This window comes from Anabas testudineus, chromosome 3 (assembly GCF_900324465.2).
Source record: "Anabas testudineus chromosome 3, fAnaTes1.2, whole genome shotgun sequence".
NCBI classification, from domain to species: Eukaryota; Metazoa; Chordata; class Actinopteri; order Anabantiformes; family Anabantidae; genus Anabas; species Anabas testudineus.
Window position 1 is genome coordinate 12665947 of NC_046612.1, and position 21721 is coordinate 12687667.

General features: G+C 39.1%; 1 protein-coding gene across 1 annotated transcript; it reads right to left on the reverse strand.

Annotated features, from left to right (window-relative positions):
- Positions 1–492: 492 nt before the first annotated feature.
- On the reverse strand, positions 493–20876 carry ly75 (lymphocyte antigen 75). Its single transcript, XM_026378497.1, has 35 exons — positions 20334–20876; positions 19093–19464; positions 17680–17853; positions 17252–17413; positions 16341–16460; positions 15508–15651; positions 14479–14682; positions 14147–14310; positions 13941–14048; positions 13601–13689; positions 13296–13465; positions 12383–12585; positions 11737–11879; positions 11531–11609; positions 11291–11362; positions 10572–10695; positions 10300–10335; positions 9673–9842; positions 8437–8504; positions 8238–8314; positions 7801–7937; positions 7419–7527; positions 7151–7311; positions 6861–6990; positions 6428–6648; positions 6187–6349; positions 5616–5780; positions 5386–5508; positions 4776–4961; positions 4457–4680; positions 4126–4330; positions 3787–3948; positions 3580–3696; positions 3178–3348; positions 493–2185 (listed from the first exon to the last, which is right to left on the reverse strand). The coding sequence occupies exons 1-35, from the start codon at positions 20452–20454 to the stop codon at positions 2010–2012; spliced, it is 5250 nt and encodes a 1749-aa protein (XP_026234282.1). The 5' UTR covers positions 20455–20876; the 3' UTR covers positions 493–2009.
- Positions 20877–21721: the final 845 nt, after the last annotated feature.

The window sequence follows — 21721 nt, forward strand, 5'->3', positions numbered from 1 at the left end:
GTTTAGTGGGCCAGGAAGTGCTTCTCATTAGACGTCTGCTGACGCTGGAGGTGTTTACTGATATAGATATTTTGTTTCGATTTCTTTTATTAATTCTAAAGGAAAATTTAGTTTAAATTTTAACCTCTTTGCTCCTTTCTCTTTGTTGTATGCTAGGAGTTAACTGCCAGTATTTGTAAAGTGCTGCTCCTCAGAAAAGGGATCACCCTCAAGTTATCCTGGTTCCAGACCTGTGAATCGCCACCCTGATTAGATAAACAAATCTAGCTACTTTGAAATGTGCACACTAAAACATTCTAAAAATTATATGCAGTATATTCAAATAGAAGCGGTTAAGTAAAGTAAGACTAAGCCTGTGAAGTGACTGACAATTTTCAGTGGACATCCTGCAGATTTCCTGTCAGTTGTAATATCTGTACATAATTTATTGGTGGAGTGGCACATAACAAAGATAATACACAATATATTTGACAATGATTACAGTGCAACAAGTGTTTAAAACAGGAAACTTTATTGAAAAGAAACTGTACCCGATTTGACGTGATAGATGTGTTTAGGCGTGCTAGAGAGAAAAAAAAAATCCAACGTGGTTTAAAAGTACACGTGAATGGGTTAATAAAACAAACAGAGGTGGTTCCTTAAAACTGAAAAGAGTTCATGCTTTTGACATTCAGAAAGGTCAGCGTATCTTTGGTTCGTCCTTGTAATAAAACACATCACATATTTACAAAGCATCTACAGTGAACACTAGTGCAATTGCTCCATCTTCAAAAACATACTTTGTTTCTTAACTTACTTAAAAAGTACATATAGTAGAACTGCAGCTTCATGACAAACTAAAGTGCGTTTTTGCTCAGTAGTTAAGTGCATATTAAAGTCAGAGCCACAAAAACAAACAGGTGTCAGATCAATTTTCAGGTTAAGTTTGCGTGCAGCCCGATGGCTTGGAAACTCAAATTTCTTCTTAAGTAATGTTCAAAGGCACAATCAGTGAGTTCTTCCCTCCACGACTATAATCTTTTGCAAAAAGGCGCAAATGGTCTAAAAATACTACTTTATTTTCTTGACCAGCATGTGTATTCTCTCAATCGGCAATATGTCGTTTGGTGAGAGCAATTTGTTATCAGCTGTAGTTCAGGCCAATAAAACAGAGCACAGTGTCACAGCCACAGGCCCAAAAAACTAAAAAAAGAGCTCTCAGCCAAGTTTCTTATCAGATATAAAGAACTGCTGAGATCCACAGACTTCATCCTTTGGCTTGTAGCAATGTACAGGGTGTAGAAAAGTAATGCTGAAACTATTCAAAAGCTTTTCCAAGTCTGGGCAGTGTTATGAGTATTTAAAAGAGACTACAGCAGAATATTTGAATAAATAACACTTGATGTCAAAGTAAAATGTTTTTCCCTACTGTACTGTCTTTACTATATTTTCAGGTGAACTGTCCTTTTAAAAATCTATTAATGTATTAATTTATGTTCACCTTGTGGAAATCAAAACTTCTGAGGTTGAAAATAGGTTCTGAATAGACTATAAATGGTAAAGTATAGAAAAGTAACTGCACATTTTATCTAGGATAGTTTGGAATCACTCAAGCATCAGTGCAATTGTTTAAGGCTAAATCGGAGTGTAAGACATTTTTCTTTAGGTTGCATAATTCAACTCAACCAAACCAAAATCTTTTTACAATACTAAAAAAGAAAAAGAAAAAACACTCTTAAACCTATTAAAACACTAACGACAGTGATCAACATTCACCATAGAGTTTCAGCATTTAAGTATTTACATTAGTTCTAACTTGGGAATCTAAAATAACCCAAGTTAAGAAATCAAATTGGCAGAATTCACAATTCTCAAACCACATTTACAGTTTTACAAATAATTCTAGAAAGTTTGCCGGATTAAATAAATAATTTGAAAACGGGCAAAAGCTGCATCTGCTCTTGGTGAAACACACTAAAATGCACACAAGGCAGGAACAATACTCCCTGAGGCTGATTATTTGAGCGAGCTCAGTCCGCATCCGTTATAATACTATTGGTGTCGGACTCATCGAAGGTTCTCTTGTAGCGGACAGTGGAGGTGAAGTGGGCTCTCTTCTTCTTATAGATGACGAAGGCAGCAACTAACAGCAGAGCGAGGACGAACACGATGAAGAGACCCAGTGCCACACGAGAGCCTGAAGACCCTGAGGACAAAAAGTGAGGTTAGTAATCACTCAGTTGGCTCTTAGAGGGTTTTCACGTCCTCACTGAACCAGATGTCATCATGTTTGAGTTCATACAGCTTTTACAGCTCAACTAAATTCACTTATCAACTCATCTAAAGCTCCCTATTTATAACTTGCTTGAGCCAAACAAAACTGAAGTGTGAAAAATGAGAGTTTGCCGTTTTATGATTGGCTTCGGGCCAGACTGTTTCTTGTCCAGGACCAACAGCTCCCTGGAGTCTCCAGTTGTTGTGTGGCAACATTTATCTTTGCACAGAGACAGGCTGGTAGTTTCCTCCTGTTTCAAGTCTTTGTGACATGTAATCACTAACCAGCCACACCACACAGAGAGGGGAGTGGTATCGATCTTCTCTTTTAACTTTCAGCAAGATGAAAATAAGCACGTTTTGGATAATGTTAAACTAAGATAAGACTTTAATGATGGGAAATTCGCTGTTATATTATCAGTGATCTCCTGGACAGTTTGTGGTGGTACTTAGTGGCACTGGAAGCAGCTATACATAATGACCCTTAGCTGCCATTAGATTCAGCTCAGGTGAACATGGGGGCATCAGTGACTTTGTAATTCAGGAACTGCCTACACACACTGGACACATCGCACCAGGCACTAGGAGGAACCCACTGCTGGACTACCTGTGTATTGGGTAGCAGGTACTGCTTTATGCCGTAGTGGTGACAAAGAGAATAGCAAAAGAATCAATCAGAAGACATAAGGAGAGACCATCTGTGTGTCACCACGACATGCGAAACTATTCCCTTTTTAAGGTTTGTTTTGCTTTTTTCCACTGCACCTGTTGCACCTACACCTACTTTCATTTGCACCAAAGCAATAAGCTAATGTTATTCCTGAACTGTAACTGACGTGGTGTTCTACTGTGATAATTAAGTGTTCCCTTAATTTTAAGCAGTTCATAGAATTATAACTCCTTTAATGCAGCTGTGATACTCACTTGCTTTAGTTTTGCAAACAACGGTACTTTTGGTATTACTGCAGCTGACCAGCTCCCAGATTCCATCCTTCGTTGCCGACATGATGGCACAGCGGGGCCCCGAAATCTTTGCTTCGTTCTTCAGGTTAGAATAGGCCACAGCTGAGCCATCCTGCCAGGACACGGGCTTACCTAACAGTGAGGACATAATGTAAACAGAAAAGGAAGGAGGACTGTCATCACTGTCTTGGATGCGGAGAGTTAATATCGGACTCAAACTGAGAACATGACTGGCTTATTAAAACAACATTATCTGATTTGGTCACTTGGATTGGAACAAGCTATCACTCCCAATTTAATGGGCATTCATTTTAATGCTTCAATTTTCCCTGTGAATGAAGAGGCTGCTGTTCCAGGGTTTACCTTGACTATCAAAGTCCAAGCCGAGCCATGCATAGCTGGTGACTGAAGGGTAATCAGACATGGATTTCACCACAAAATCATTCTCCTCTTTGGATGTTATGGTTAGCAGTTCAGCATCTGTCAGGAAGGAAAGAAAACAACAATTTCTGGACTTCAGCTGCATCAGATGAATATTAACGATAACCTTTCAAACATATAGCAACTCACCTAAGTTCTGACAGATGTCCCTGGCCTTTTCAATGCTGTGGACTTTGTATATGTCTGACCTCATGTCAAAGGCATAACAGTGATCCTGATAGTGCACCCACTTGGCAAAGCTGTTGCTCTGAGGACAGCGATTGGCCTCTGGGGAACCAAGCAATCTAGCTCCTGATTTATAACAACACAGGAATCACATCAGTAACAATATAGATATATTGCTGATAGTTTTCTCCCCTAAATCATTTCTGCAGTTTAAACCATTCAGAACAGGTAATTTCCCCTTTTCCTAGACGGAAGAGGAACAATGTGGTTCTACATACAGTCCGTAGGTCATAGCTGTCTTACTCTGGGAAGTGGTAGTGATGTTGGTTTTGTAGCAGAGGGCTCCGTATAAGGTTGCATTGCAGTTTGTTCTGACCCAGTCTCCGGCGGAGGTCACAGAAACACAGTGGGTGTGTTGACCTGGGGTGGAGCTGTCACTTTGTTCAGAGATCGTGGCTTTGTAGTCAAATTTTGTCCCATCTGACCATTCATAGTCAGAGATACGATCCTGCATCGAGACAAACAAAGTCACGTCAGCATATCTGGTTACTGGCTGAAATAACATTATGAGACGCCATCAAAATACATTTGCTCAAATTTTGGTTTAATAAACATTCTTCATCTAAAAACTTACATCCTGGTTTGACAGGCCAATCCAAAGGTCAAAGCCATCTGTATGGGCAATGAGCTTCACATGTGCACTGTGCTGGATGTCATGGATACTCGCCAGGTAGCCTCCACGCTTATCACACTCTTCTACAGCTTGGTACCAATTCAACCTCCGGGCCACAACTTCATAAGTTAAGTTGCCAAATTGCAGAAAATCTTTGGTTGACTGGTTGTACTGTTGTTTGTTGTCTTAGGAGAGGAGGATTAAAACGATGTTTTCAGTATTGATACTGGCAGAAGTGGAGAATTTATAACAAGTATTGTGTAAAGTGTGTTATACCAACCATTGTCCAATTTGCAGGTCACAATGCTTGCTTGTTTGAACTCTGGGAACAGGTTTGGATTTTGAAGGAGAAACCAGCTGCCTTCCACAGTGAGGCCAGCCAAGAATTGTGTGTCTACATTTGGTCTGCCAATTTGCCAGTTGGAATATTGGACATTTGTGCCATCGTACCACTTCATCTGGTTATCTATAGCCGAACAAAGTCACTATTAACCCTGACATATTGACATATATTCACAGACTCACACCAAGGATCAGTGCTGCTCATTATCAATCATTTGTTCAACTTTTTGTTCTTCAGACATTCATCAGGTAGAAAATCCAGTTAACATATACTGCAGCTTTTGCACCACCTGCCACGAACTATAAAAATTCAAGGTCAATGAGCTCTTTGATTGTACTGCGATTGTCAGTTCAATTTTACAATGTAGCTTTCTAGTGCTCAAGAACTTACTCAGTAGTAGTAAATGTAAAAATAAAGGTTTCTTGTCCAATATGCTAGCCTGAGATTAGGTATCAGGACCTGTATTAGATTAACAAAAAAACTGAATACCCAGATATAATAACCGCTGAAGCCACTGAATGGAGGCTTATGGTCAATTAATACCAACCATTTTCATCTTTGAACAGCCCCAGCCACACAAACTGCACCAAGTTTTTAAATGGTATGAGGTTCTTCTTGATGAAATCGTTCTCCTCTTCATTTCGAATAGTTAGGATGTCTGCAGCTGGATCTGACACAAAAATGCATCATAATTATTCACTGTTTTTCTATACATTAGTGTGATAGAAAAAAAGTTTAATAAGCAAAGCTCCACATAATAAAATTTAAAATTCTTACGAAGTTTTTTGCAGGTATCCTGAACCTGTCCCCTGTCAAACTGTTCCCATCTGGAGGCAACCAATTGGAAGGAGTAGCAGTTGTTCTTGAAGGGAATCCAGTTTGGACCATTCATCTTATGAGGACACTTTACTGCAACAACCTCGGGTGTGGTGATGACCTCTTCTGTAATAAACAGGTTTACAGGTTTAGATCATATTTAAAACCTTTACCTTTCCACTTTGAGCTAGCTGTAGAGCAGCTTCTTCCTGAGTTTCAAGTTTGAAACACCTGATCAAACTTGTGAATCCTTCTTTCTACACACACACCCTGTGACTTGTTTTGACAGACATGCCAAGCTGGAAAGCCATGGCTTAATCTGAAAATATAGATCCTGTTTCCACGGGAAAAAAAAATATCAGCAAGTTTGCAATAAACACAGTGCAGCATCTTAACCTCACCTGGAATAAGAATAAAATTTCCTTGGAAAAAAATGTTTCAGGCACAAGAAATTCCAAACTACTACAAACTACTTAAGGAAACACAACAGGCGCTTATGTTTGCTTTATTTGGACTCCACACCCCTACTAACCATGTAGTTTGTGGCAGATAGCTCCTCCTAGCTGCTCCTCACACTGGGTGGCTTTCCAAAAGCCATCAGTGTCCAGGTAGACACAAGGGCCGCTGGTGTCATCTGAAGACCAGCGACTGAATACGGTGTGACTGTGGTCAGTCCAGCGGTAGTGGATCCCTTCCTGAATACAAAGTTTAAGACATTTTTAAAAGAATCTTAAAGAAACTGTTGACTGAAATTTATTATTTGGTGCACTTACATCTTCGCTAAATAGGCCGATCCACATAGGTGTGCGCGCACGGCTCACATGCACAGTGAGGGTGGACTGGAGGAAGGCGTCAGTCACACTTGCCAGGTACATGCTATTATTTCTACAGCGCTCCAAGGCCTCAAACCAGGTAACGTTTTCAGCAAGCAGTAGGATGGTGTGGTTATTGACAACAAATGGCTCGGTTGGAATGTGGGGCTCCTCTACTTTATCTGAAATGAGCATGGTTTAAAGAATATCAGATCACGAAAGCTGTCTGAGAGACTACAGATATAGCTCAACTTGCTGAACATTAGAAAAGTTACAAACTATCACTATTTACTGCCCTTTCATCTGACACCAAAGGTTATACTATAGAACCTTAATCAAAACCTTAAATAATAATAAATAGATAACAATCATAAGAGCAGCCTTGGCGATTTACCTGCATAGTGCTGACAAATAGCCACATGCTGATATTGTGTGCAGGAAGAATAGTCCCAGGTTCCCACCATGGCAGAGTTTTGGCTATTGATTAAATACGCACACACATTCGAGCTCTCTGGATCCCACATCTGTCACACAAAAGAAAACAGAACATGTTATCAAACTACAGTTTGTGACTGTCAGGTAGGCTGGATTAAGATTCAATATGATACAGCAGGACCAGAGATATTGTTCCTTTTATCTTACGCATACTACTTTCTTGTAAAAGCCAAGCTAAAAAGAACTTACGTTGACACGTATAGCCTTCTGCTTGCCCAAGAGCAGGGGGTTAAAGTTAAGGTAGTTAAATGGGGTTTGGTCTACCCATTCAGGGTCGTTATGCTGGATTTTCAGACCAATCCATATCTGCTCCATGTTTCTTATTCTTGGCAAAAGAGTGGTGATGAAGTCTAAAACACACAAATAGAGTACAGCATTAGATTTATTTTGTATTCAAATATACATACAAAACAATATTAAGAACTACTACTGCTTATTTGACATCCTCGGTTCTCACCTTGCTCCACCTGGTCTGATATCGTGACCAGGGTTCCTTTCACTGACTTGCATTTCTCATCGGCATTACTGAATGACACAGGCTTCGTATCCTTCATCAGTGTATAGCACTGAAAAAAGACAACTGTGTCATAATCACTTGAGCAAAGCGTATTTATTCATTAATCATTCCTAAAGGATGGAGAGGACTTTTAAATACCCTACACTGTTTTATGAAGTTATGAAACCATAACTCAAACACACACTTTAGATTCTGCTATTAAATATCATTTCAGTTGCTCTTGGCCTTTTTTAGAGAGGCTGACATAGAGAAAGATCATGACAACCAGAGTTAATTGGTTTTAGTGTAATGCAGAAACTGAACAGTTGATGATGAATCAGACCTTATTTCTGAAGGACACAGAGCCTTGTTCACAGGGCAGTCCTCCATCATGAGGCTCCAGGGGGTTTAACTCCACAGAAGTGATGTTGTGTTTTTCACACACAAATGAAAATTTCTGTCTGCAGCTGTGTTCATGTTCTAAAAGTAAACATATGACAATGAACGTGTGTATTAGTAAAACAGACTGAGTGTCACTATTGTGACCTAGAAAACATAATAGCCAGGGCACCCCTTTTTTTAATTTCTTTTTATTTTAACGGTTTCTGTCTGGTTAGTATGTTGACAGTTTTTTCAGCACCTTCAACACATTTAAATATTCTTCTGCTAATTGAGTTTGATTGAGTTAGGAGGCGTTTTCTGTCTAAATAATATGATTGTAAATTTAAAAAGGCCATTAGTCATATTCTGCTGTGTAGAGACATTGTGCTATTTGCTCACCTGGAAAGATCTTTTCAGGAGTGATGGACGTGCATTTGCCCAGGAAAGCTGAATGATAATAGTACATCTGTGTGTACCTGAAACAAACATTTTTTCACATTTTACAATATAAATACAAAAGCATAAGCATCATAAATATCTGCTTGATTGTGTTTGCACAGCATAAACAGTGTATTTGTGTTGAACTGTATTGGCTCACGTCATGGGGAATAACCGCCCAGGTTGTCTCAGATCAATCCACCAGTTTTGTTTAGAAGAACTTGAAATCTGTGTATAACATGTATAATAAGTACCACATAATAAAAATAATGACTTCTTATACCACTAACACAGTTTCTAAAATACTAGTGAAACATTTCAGCAGTACTGCACGTCCATAGCTCTGAGAGAATAGAAACAAACCAGTCAAAATGATACAGCACAGGCAGAGATGAGAAAACATGTCATTTTTAGAAAAATAAATTAGATGCCAAGTGTATGCCACAAGGCTATCGTGTCATTGATGTTTAGAGGCAGAATTTAGTTCCACTTTACACTGTGTACTCTACTGTTTGACTGCTACAAGCTGTGTTCTCACAAAAAAGACTAGAAGCTTTCCATGACCAGATGATTGTGGAAAGAATTTCCCTGGTCATAAGCTTCTTCAAATCAACTACAGCTGCACAAGGAGAGACAAAAATGTAAACATGGCAAAACCGCGCAGAGAAAACAATCATTTTAGTCTGGACTCCAATTGAAATTACATTCAGTGATCCTTTTTCGCAGTCTAAAATGTGTTTTGAACACATTGTTAATAGAATTATTAAAGGGGAAAAAAATAAATGCTCCCTTCACTCAATTCAAAACAAAAAAATATAAAATGTAAATTTCTCCCTTATCATTTTTTTTAATTCCAGTTGAACTTCATGTTTTACATCGTTCTTTCTCACATTAATTGCTCTTCATTCATTTAATGTTTACACAGCAGCCTTAACTACGCCTAGACAATAAGTCTCTGATCACACAGAGGGACTGTAATGAGAACTATGATCAATATGATGATTTTTTGCAGCCAACCCACTGATTTCTAGCATTAGCATATGTTTATGTGAGGTACCTACAGGCTCTGCAACTGTCATGATTTCAGTCAAAAAAACCCACAAACAGCAGATAGATATAAGAAACCTTCTCTTTCTACTTGGGCCTGAAATAAAGATCTCATTGTTTCAGACCAGTGGCTGTAAATTGCTCTTCACTGTACACACCCACAATCCTCAAAAACATTTCAGCACTTTATCCTTTATATGTAAATGTAACATCTCCATTATGTTGCACTTTTCATCTCCATACTTCTCACTGTAAACGGTATATGTGCACACAGATATAGCAAGTGTTATTCAGGGCTCAGTGCTCATTGAATAGTTAGTTAGTCCTGCATCCTTACACAGTTACTTACAGTTTTTATGTACTGGTGGATCTTTACGACAGCAGCGGAGGTAGATGGTGCAGCCAGTTTGCTGTTGTTTGTACTGCAAAAGAGAGTTGCTTCCTCAAAAGTGAGTTGAGGTTCCTTAACAAACCAAAACTCTGTTCCATCTAAGAAGATAGATGTCTCATGGTGCCCACCTGGAAGACAAAACACACAGATTTTACAAAGTTATAACAAAGAAATAACACCCAATCACAGACATGCACAAGTGAATTCAGTGTATTCTATTAGAGAGCTTCTGCATTATTCACCAAAATAATTTAAACCTTATCAATACTGCGGAGGATGCTAGAGAATTAAACACTCTTTTCACTGGTAAATGAATGACATTAACTCATTAGAATATGTTTGTCAGTAGTTTCTGCCTGTTCAGTATACAATAGATAAAGTATGTACATTTCTATAGTATTTTATATAGTACATAAATAACTAGCATGATGCATTTTTAAGACTTCTCAGACCCTGCAGATACTCTTGCATTAGTAGACTGTAGATTGAGAAATAAAACATCAATTAAAGACATGGTGTCCATTAATAGGTCCAAATGACAATATAAACTCAGACTTCGATTTAAAACACAGATTTAGTCATTACCGGGATTGTACCAGTCTGGGTTCTTTGGTGTCTTTCCTGTTGAAGGCAACAACAAAGAATGAGTTAGAAGCAGAATGTAACCAAAAGCAAACACATTACACACTCATATCACATTCCAGCAGATCTGCGTATAAGCCCATAAGGTTTTGAAATCACGTGTGAAGAAATCGACATAATTAAGAAGTCCTAATGAAAGGTGTTAGTTCCTCACAACCAACCTTTGCTTTGTGCACATATAAACTACACATTAGAGCTTCTATGTGAAGACTTACCACGGGGGATTTGGCACACCCACTCTAGTCTGGCATCACAGTGAAATGGTGTGGCAAAGAAAGATGTGGGAGGTAATTCACGAAACAGATACACAAATAGGTGTTTCAAGGTGGTCTTCATTGTCTAATAAGGAAAGAAACAATAAATTGACTAAATGAGGCAACATGATAAATGATCGCAAAGGTCAGAATCTGAATGGCAAAAAAGTACTTCTTAAATGGAGGAAAACAGCAAAAGCAAATCAGTTGGGCACTCCCCTTCATGTGAAACACAGGAGTCAAATAGAGGATCATTATGGTTAATGTGACGGACAGCAAATTACAGCGTCCTCGTGATGTGGAAAACACAAAGCTGAACCACTAACCAGCAGTAATTTCTGGGATTTTGTTTCAACACAGCATGTATGATGATATGAAATCACTGACTACATGGGGGTGGATTTCAGCTGCAGGTCCTCTCGTGACTCCTACAAACAGCTGAGCAAATGGCCTTAGTACACAGATCAATCTGAACTACAGCGATAGACAGATCCAACCAGAAGGCTTAAATCAAAACAATGTTAAAAAACTAAACTAAGTAAAAAGATGCACTAAGAGAACATTAACACTATAAATGAAAAGAAAGCTACACAGGTGTGGGACATGAATAATACAGGCAGTACATATGTTTCTTTGTCCAAAAAAATCTCAGTTTTGTAATATAAATCCACCCAGCTCACCTTGAATGCGGTGCAGTCACGATTGTATGCGTCATCCTCCTGGAAATCAATTTGCAAAACGTCCAAAGATACCTGTTGCACACATTGAATGAAAACTTTTCATATATAATTCTTTTTATTTCTATGTAATTCTTAAAATGCACTGAATGATCTCCCATCTATAATAACATTTAAAGTACATTGCATGTCTTAATTAATGTTAGGTTTATACTATTGTACACTTTATTCTATTATACTCACAGGCCGGCCATCGCTCCACTCCCAGGAGCGATCCGATGGGTTTCTCCTGTTCAGACCAACCCAGAAGTAGCGATTATCACTGCAACAAAAGCACCACAGCAAATAAACATTATTCATGACATGTTGTTTAAAAGACAAAGATAAAGTCTCGTAAGCACTGAGGAAGTGAGAAGGACGTTGAGGTACTTGTGTGTATGGGTATATACCTGATAGTGTCTCTCATGATGCTGTTCAGTTCCCTCATCTCCTCAATATGTGTGAAGCTGGGCAGATCGGCTCCCAGGGCATGGCAGAACCTCTTAGCCTCCTCCCAGGAGCGCTTTCTGCTCAGACGTTCTTCATGAAACACCTGAAGAGGTGAAACAACAAATCACAACAGATACTAAAAGTACCAGTAAAGTAAGAGGCAGGAGCATGAAGGATCATTTGTGCTTCACCAATAAATACCTAGTATTTACTTAATACAATACACCAGTAAGTCCTTTTTGTCCAGGTTAAGTTTATTTTTTCCTTTAAGTGATTTTCTTTCTAGACACCCCACCCCACCGATTTAGCAGTGCACCGAATCAACATTTTCAAACTCACAATGGACATTTAAAGAAGTACTATCAAAAACAGAAACATCATCATTTTCATTCCATGCATTCTTCTTCCTTATCAAATCCACACACCAGCAGTGTGGACACTGACACTGACTCATATCAGATGTTGTGCAGCTTCTTCTGGAGCCAAAATGATATTTATAGAACCTTTCTCACATATGTAAAATCCGCTATGGCTCTCTGTGGCCCTAATGACGAATACTATTCCACATGACGAGGTGTTTAAAGACAAAGTCACACAAACACACACCTTGTAGCAGTATTTGACATTTTCTGTGGTCACCCATCCAGTAGCGCAGGGTGCATTGGGGTCCGGCTCTGGTTCTGGTGGAGGAAGTGGACTGAGGTCTCTTCTACAAATGGTGCCGGCCCTAAAAGTGGTACAGTTCTTCACCTCCCACTTGCCCAAAGGTTTTGCTGTTGAAATTACTGCACAACCGCCACGTCTATGAGCTGAAAAACACACATATATGAAACTGAAAAATTCGATCTACTATGTGAGATTTAACATATAGTTGTTCTAGTTTAATCATGTACATGACAGGTATTTTAACATACACAAAGTCTGACAGAGAAAAACCTTTTTTTTTGCCTTTTGCAGTTCATTAAATATAAACCTGTTGAGCAGAACTAAAAAAATAATCTGGAACCATTTGTCATAGTTCTTTGGGTACAGCTTCTCATATGTGAATTTTTTTTTGTTTGGCACTATTTATTGGACAAAACAAGGATAATTATATATACAATTTTCTGACATACTATTAATCAATGGTATGCGTAAGTTTTTGAGACTTTTTTGCTATCTAACTATAAGTTACTACACTTGATAGTCTGACTATCTGCTTTGAAGGCAGGAAGATAATGTATTTTTGAGATTTCACATCTAGGCTCTATGTTACATTGCACTTAGATTACCGTTATGACAAGGATTTCTCTAATGACCAAAACATCTGATCTATCAATACATATGGTATATTACATTCATGTAAATAGAAATGGCAGCACAGCAAATGATTAATTGTATTTCATAAACATAGGTTCAAAATATATATAGAATACTATATTTAATACTATGACCATGAGTCTGTTGTCTTAGTCCTCTAGTCTCTGCAATTCCAGGATTAGGTACTGAGTGGAGCAGAAGCAGTTTGGTTTTGACTGACCTGTCTGAGACCAGCCCCAGTTTGTGTATGTAACCAAACTTGGGGACCCATCCTGACTAATCCACTGGTACTCCCCTGTGTTGTTAATATCCTGCAGCCCAATCCAAAAATACTGAGTGGCATTGCTGATGTGTTCTCCAAGTAGGCGGTTGATAAAGGCCTGCTCAAACCTGGAAAAAATGGAAAGTGAATATCCTGTTGAAACATTGCAGAACAGCTGGTGGAAATTACAGAAATGGAAAGTGATGAGTGTCAGTGTGTATTTTTACTCAAACCTAGGGGTTACCAGCTGAATTATGTCCTACCTGTTTCTGATAGTGATGTTGCAGTGATCTTTGAAGGATACGTTTTTGGCGTTGACTTGATAACAGGAGTTGCCATGTCTCCTCCAGCCCTGTGGCATTGACAGCAGATAAACTTAAACTACATTCAAAAAATAATTTTCATGTGCAGTTCTAGTTCTGATACTCAGTCAATACAGTCACTTGAATTCACACATATCTTTCATTTCTAGCAACTAACTGAGCAGTAAGACCTGTCACACATGTGCTCTATGAGACTGAACTAAAATGACATGACATAAAATGACATATTCAAAAAGCTGCACTTTAGCTTGGAAAGTCAGGTCAAACAGACAATACTTACATCGGCAAAGCTACATCCGGACTGTGTCTCTGAGTCTTTCACCTCTCCTTTTCTCTGACACATAAAAGGGAGCTTATTTGTGCAGTTCCCAACTCGCCAACCATGAGACTGTGTAGAACAGATACATATTTAATGTTATAGGCTTTATATAAACAACTTCTAACAAAATACATGCCTCACACCCACATTGATGCACACACATATACCTCTGCAGAGTAGAAGACACAGCTGGTATTCCCAGTGGGCTGGACTGGTTCATTTGGGCCCCAGTAGGTGAACGTGACTGGTTCCTTGTCAGTCCACATGAAGACAGTGAGGCCCTTGTTTATCTGACTTGTTAGCCCAATCCACACGTCCAACAACTGACCATCTAGTGGATCATAACACACACAATACAATGTATTCAACTTGTTTCATGAGCTCCTCACACTCTGATGAGTACTTCATCAACATTTTACATCAATGAAAATTAAAAATAACTATTTACATCACGTACAAGTACAACAGTATAAAAACATTTAGAAAATGACATAATTACCTGCATGGAAATTAGTGCTGATCATCTCTTTGCTGTCGATAGAGTGAAAGTTGGCCAGAGAGCCTTTCCCTCCTCCCTCTGTTTGGTTACAGTGCTGCATGGCATCTGTAAAGCTTAGAGGCTTGTCCTTTACCAACTTGTAACACCAGCCATTCCATGGTACCCAACCGTCTGCGCACACAGTTTCTTTATTCATGAAAGACTCTGAGAGGAGAGAGCAAGACAGACAGAGGCTGTTAGGGAAAGTCAGATCCAGTTTACCTAAGCAATAATCCCCCACCCAAAAAACATCATCCACAGAGTCGAACTGCATTTTGTAATAAAAGTGTAGAAAGGAAAAATGTCCTTTTAAGAAGATATAAACAGGGAATAGTAAGGGTACGACTGAAACTCCACAAAGAGAGCAAAATTATAGGTGGTGGTGATGGACCCAATACACTGGTTGACAACTGCTTTGAAAAACAAGAAAGAAGAAAAACAAAACTGGTGTAATTATATTGGTCTTAGGCCTACTATTGGGAGTTTGGAGCTTTAAGATAACTTCATCCAGTTGGGTCAAACCAGATACTGATTACGGGAGACATCCTGTATGAAACTATGAGCTACAAGTGAATCTTCCGTCTGTAGCTTTGTTTTTAGCTGTGCAATGCTGCACTTCTACGAAAGGAAATGTGTGTTGATCAATCCAGAATGAAATATCACAACTATAAAGTATAGAAACCTGAAATGACATTAGTAATCCCCGAATGTTTTGTTTAGCATTGGCATGAGGTTGACAATGGTGGTTTTGATTGAGTGAATTGTCTCAACAAATTGAAACGTTTTACTTTGGTTTGTAACCAAATGCCTGCAAAACTAATTACATTCACTTTAATAGTACTTATTACGAAGTAGCAAATGTATGAATGCTAACACTCAAAAAGCAACGTGGATCATCTTGTTAACACCACTGTACCCAAGTATAACCTCACAGAGTTGCTTGAATGTTTCTGCAGCAGGCGTTTCATACAGCAGCAGGAGTTACTCTACCTGGTGTGGTTGTGTTGGAGGAACTGACACTCTTCTTGCAGATGTATGGCAGCCGTTTGTTGCACGACTCAGCTTCAAAGTTCTTATTGGAGTTTAGAAAGCCACAGTCTGACTCAATCATAGAGGTGGAGGTGGGTGGCATTCCTGTCCAACAACACACAATAAATCCACACTATGAATAATAAAATCACAGACTGACTGTGACAGCAGAGCAGAGGATTGCCATTTATCTGTGAATATCTTCCTCAGTCTAATTAATCAACTATGTTTCAAAGTGAAAGTTTTAATAAAACTGAGGCTTTATCTTGCAATACTGGTTAAACTTAGTGCTGCTGGTAGCAACACTGACATGTTGCATATTGTAGCAACCACAAGAGCCATATAGCTGCAATATCCTTGATGTTCAAAATGTCAGAATAGCTTCCCTTTTAGAAGAAAAAACTAGGAGGTTTTATAAAGCCTTCCATTTAGGATTAGTAATATGTTATTCAGTAATGCTAACAATCCCAATGCCACACTGTGTCCAGTAACCAGGCACAATGAGTTTCTTTACAACACTGGCCTCACTGTTCCTCTGACTGACAATGACGTCCCAGTTTATGCTTTTTATAAGGGCTGCAACAACAGCAGACTACAACAGGATGCAGGTTTCGCCGTGGTTCAGGCAACTGAGATCATGCACAGGTCTGCAAAGTAAGCTGTCAAATCTGACCTACTTCTGTTTACATGACAGTTAGAGCTACTTGCACAGAGTTTTGCACAGATATTCTCAAAAATGGAGCAAAGAATAAACAACAATATATAGGAAAGACATCAGAAAAGAATATGATTGCCTTTTTCCCAGCGCAGGGTGGAGAGAGGGGAGCCATCTGACCACTGCCAGCCCTGAGTCGTGTCCAACTGATGAAGGCCGATCCACATCTTCTCAGGCATCCTATCAAGGCCTCCCAATACTGCAACAATACAGGAAGAGCAAAGAATGTGTTTTAAAAAGAAAACACACAGTTATATAATGAAATGACATAGACAAATATACAGAGTGGGAGAAAGATAAGATTTCAACAGTAAAACCTGGACTGTAACTATTAAGTGTCAAGTACATCAAAGTATTAGAATATAAGAACATGAGATTGACTGATAAACTGTAATTTCTCAACTTGCACACATAGGTTTTTTCTTTCATGTCATTGGACTTTTACTTTTATCTTTTCTTTCACTTTCACACTGCTAACATTAAACAGGAGTGATGAAATGCATTCTTTTTAGACCCATGACTAAATAACAGAAGTTATATGATGTGACATTTGCCAGTAATAATAAGATGTTTCAGTTTCTGCTCTGCCTCTGAGAAGGGAGCATAGGTCACAGTCAGAATTAAACAACTTTCTTCAAACACAGGCCAGGAAAAACTATATATTTAGAGTGCCATTTATTTTTTTGTGCAATTTAGAAATTGTGCAATACAGAATTTCAAGTCCCTGCCAATGTACCTATTATTGCATTTTATTATCAATAATAGATATTATATATGAATCTCCTTGGGGAAATTCTTGTGGACTGGCAACCCGCTTAAGGTGCCATGGGTTAGGGGTTCAGTGGCTTGTCCAGGGATACTTCAACATCTGGCCAGGAATCAGGGGTAGCAGGAAGTAGGGTCACGACGGCCACACTGACTAAGCCACTGTCATAAATAACTGAATGTTCAGGAAATGTTACTGTGTTAATAGTAGAAATACAGACTTACGTGTTGTGGAGAAGAGATCATCAGGCCCAGACACACTGAGCAGATCAGCACCCTGACTACGACATGAATCCAAAGCTTCGTGCCACGTCACTGCGGCATCAGAAATAAACTCATAGCAAAATTCACCTTCGGGTCCGGCGAACAGAGTCTGGCAACCGTCCTCTGAAAAGTCAGACAGTGTTAGCCTGAGTGTGTGTGAATGAGTGTAGATGCCTAACGTTCTAACTATTTTCTAACTATCCTATTCTCAAACATTTTAGTGCATCATCATAACTACAGTATGTTCTGGTGGAAAACTCTGTCTTACAGAAACGAGTTGTAAATGTTTCGAAAATGGTCAAATGATTGAATCTACAGACAATAAAATCGACTACGAGGACCAAAAATCATGAAACAGAGGATAGTATTAAAAATGAAATGCAACATGCCAGGTAGTAGACAGTTTGCCTTCTTTTGGTCTTGGTCATAGTCGAAGGAGGTGGCACACCATGTCAGTTCTGACAAATCTGCATCAGGGAGGCATCCGTGATGCCAGGTGCCATTGAATTTGAAGGGGAACACGCAGGGACTGCCAGCAGAGTTCCCATTGGTGGTGTGAACAACTGTGCAGAGAAAAGAGAGAGAGTTAAGGACCTGTTACTATTCTATTGTGTCATTTTTAAGAAATTTGGTTAAACTGCACACACAAAACCACTTCTTCTTTACAAGTGACACATAAAAATGCGAAATTTAAATCTGTGTGAGGAAACATTTCTTTTGAAAACACAGTTGCACACAGTTATGGTCCATAAAACAACAAGACAAAAGACCCTTAGACCTTCATTATTTAGTTTAGTGTTGCACTGTCAGTGTTGCAAATGTCAAATGATGAGAGAGTCCATCCAACACTGAACACGGGCATCTACAAAGCACCCCATCCATAACTTACATGTTATCCTGTATGCTGCAAAAAGAAAAACGTTAACAAAGAGTGATAGCAATGTACAGGTAAAGTGTAGAAATAATCAGAGGCAATGTAGAGAAATTGGTTTTACATCAGACATGTGCTAAATTTAAATATATAATTACTGAGAAAAGCAACATGTGATTGTCACATTAGACTATGGAATCTGCATTTATGTTTTCTTTTATCAACAAAGGATATAACACTCATTCTTTAGGATTCAAGTCAAATATTCAAATAATAACTTTCCTTCCTGCTACATTTGATCTTGGTACAGCACTGCTACGGACTGTGTGAAAAAAAAAATCACTTTTCAAGAAAAGAAAACCTTTTGAAATTATATTATTAGCAGATACATTTTTTTTCATAAAAAAAAAAAAACATACTATTAAACATATTTATAGTAATGGGACCAGTTGAGATGTTGTACTGCAGCACAAACACTGAACTCATGTGCACAAGTTCTGAAAAGAAATTCCACCAAATTAAAAACTGAGATAAATAGATTTCAGTCAAGTCCTATGTGACACAGCATGTTTTTTCCTGTGCATCAAGGTCATAACTCATGAGAAAAACAAAACAAACCAATCAGGCTCTTTTTAAAATGTACCAGAACTCGTTTGTTCACATGACACAACAGCTGATACCTTTATTTGCAGCTGCAAAGGTGTAATGCATCAGTTGGAGTTAATTCCCAATCATTCCAGGAAACGGATCCTTTAATAGAATTCAAAGTCTTGCACTCAAGAGAAACTACATTTGACACTACTTCTTTTGCTAAACTAATAATTTCTCAGTCCTCAGCGCTCCATAACAGACTGCTCAGAGACATTGGTTCTCTGCTGAGATGTATAAAACCACTTTCTCCTTGAGATATCAGAAAGAAAACCACACTCACCTCGGTATGGCCTCCGACAGATTTCATCTTGGGATCCTCCCCTGACCCAAGTATCATTATTGTCCGCTTTGGCTGCAACTTTCCCTTTGTTGACTGCAAGGCCCATTTGGTAAACAGTGTAAACAGCCCCATCCGCACAATGCCAGCTCTGATCAATGTTGGTGCCACAGTCAACCAGAGACAATGTCTTGGAGTGGATGTCCAACGCCAAGCACTGGGATGTGGCCACATGGAAGAGTCTGTGACCCGAACCCCACTTCCACAGCTGGGACCTGCTGTTTGGGTCGCAGGTGGCGAGGTTCAGGTCTGCTGAATCCCCTGTAGTCAGGCACTTCTGTGAGCTCGAGTGCTGAATGGTGAAAGCATCCTCGTCTGTGATGATGGGACAGACGCAAAGGTTTAAGAATAAATAACTAATTTGCTGCAGAAAGCTTTTTGTTACAGTCTAAGATGACTGAGTTTGTCCAAAATGTCAAAGGCAATGAAGGAAAAACTAGAACAAAAATCAAAAGCCTTGCTAAAATAGCTAGTAGCTACAATTTATAGAGCTCATATCATGTGAACTGGTTTATATCATATCATTCATGTTACTGGGTTCTGGATAGAGACATTAAACTACTGATTGCTCATTGACAATACATAGATACTTGCAGATACTCTCCAACCAACCTCAGCTGGACTGCCTTTGTCGATAAAACAAAATGAATTAAGTGGATAAACCTTCCTTTAAGGTAAAATTAACATAGAGTATAAACCATGTGCCCAAATTAGACCTAACATTCACTTTCATTTAACAGCATTGGGTATTCTTGGTGATTCCCATTCAACTCACTTAAAAAACAAACTAACTAATAACTAAAAGGCCAATATATAATTACTACCCAATTATTTAATATGAAATATACATATAACTATAGAAGCATAGGAAATCTGGGGAGTAACGAAGAGACCTGTAATAACCTGGGTGATTACAGCAAATTATGAAGCAGCACCAGCCTCGTATGTTTTCTAAAATTAGAAAAACAATATCTGGTTTCTTGTGTTTTATTGCAGCAGTTAGTTGGAGCTGTCAGGAGATGTTGTGGCATCAAACTCCTGGGTTTGTCTGGTCGAGAGGAGCCTGGTCGTGGGTTAATGTCGCACTTCGGTGGACGGAGTTATTTCCAAACGCAGACGGAAGAAATGGCTCACAAAGCAGCATAAACGAAAGTAAACGAAGAGGGTTTGAGGCAGCTACTTACCGAAACCTTTGCTCTCAGCCAGTGAGCAAGTTCCCGAGAAAACAGCCACCAAACAAAGGCAAAGTGTCGCTTTGGATAATTTCAGCATGGTCCCCCGGCGGAGTGTTGTGGCCGGACTCATAAAGCATCAGCTCCCCGCGGGTGGTCGAGCGGTGAAAACACACCGAGAGGCGACTGGACTAATAAACGAAAGGGATCGGAGAACTCTCCACAGCCAGCCCTCCGCCACTGTCAGGTTTATTATCGGGAGTCCCGCGTCGACGCTACTGTCAGTGAACACCGCAAACAGCAGCACGGAGCTCGTCCCTACACGAGGGCTTTCCGGTGAGCCGACAAAATAAAAGCGCGCACACGCGCAGGACTTTCTGCAACCACCAAAATGCTGCGTCGCTTCTGTTTTTTTTTCGTGGTGTCAATTTGTGTCCACCCATTTGAACATGCCTTCACATTAATCCGTAATCTGTAGCCTATTTGGTTATGTTCCGATCTTAAAGGCTCCTTAATATTTAAAACTATTTTAATTTTGAAGATGTTATTGCTCGTCTTCCGGTTGCTGCTCTAATTCTTCTGCTTTTCTGCGGTGGCCTCCCTTTATATTTCTTTATGTCTAGCATTTATGTTTAGTTCAACATCACGCCCACTCGGTTGTTTCCGTAAACTACACAAGCACGCATGCTGTGATCTCCTGGAAGTCTCCCTCACAAATAGCAGCAGAGCATTTCCCCTTATTTTTTTGCACACTGTGCTGTTGTTATGGCTTTAAATATAGACTACATAGCAGCTGATGTGAATTATTAATTTAGAAACTGATGCACTGTCAGACAAATTGTCAATAGCTGCTCTTTGCTCTCATTAGGTCACTGCTCCAAAACACTGAAAGCATCGCTTCGACAGTCTAATGGCTTGGATTGTGTTTTATTCCGATCAATTAAATATTATGTGATTATTAGCTACATTATTAAGCAGAGGCCTCAGGGTTGTTTCCACAGAAGACTATATGTGATCTTTAAAGCAGTATAATATATAGTGTAAGTGTAAAAAAAGGTTCAGTACCAAGGATACCAATCAAGGAACAAAGCTATATTTTCACACTTGAACATAAAGAAAAACCTGTCTGGCCACTTGTATCCTGCCTCTCTGGGATTGGCTCCATCGCCCTGTGACTATTAACAGCAAAAGCAATTAGTACAATAGATGAATGGATGTTTGGCCTAATCATTATGAGTATTATTCTTTTCCTACAGCCCACAAGGACTGTATCAGACCACATCACTTTGAACAGCGCCACCAGAACTGAAGACTAACGTTGTTTGAACATAACAACATAACATAACAACATTTATCTTATCTTATCTTTTAAGACTATCTGGTTGTTCTTCTTCACATAA

Coding starts and splice junctions, on each gene's coding strand:
- ly75 (XM_026378497.1), bottom strand. CDS start 20,454: ATGAGTCCGGCCACAACACTCCGCCGGGGGACCATGCTGAAATTATCC. Junction 15,652..16,340: donor CACCCTGCGCTGGGAAAAAG/GCAATCATATTC, acceptor GTTGTTGGACAG/GAATGCCACCCACCTCCACC. Junction 11,363..11,530: donor AGTGGAGCGATGGCCGGCCT/GTGAGTATAATA, acceptor TGTGTGCAACAG/GTATCTTTGGACGTTTTGCA.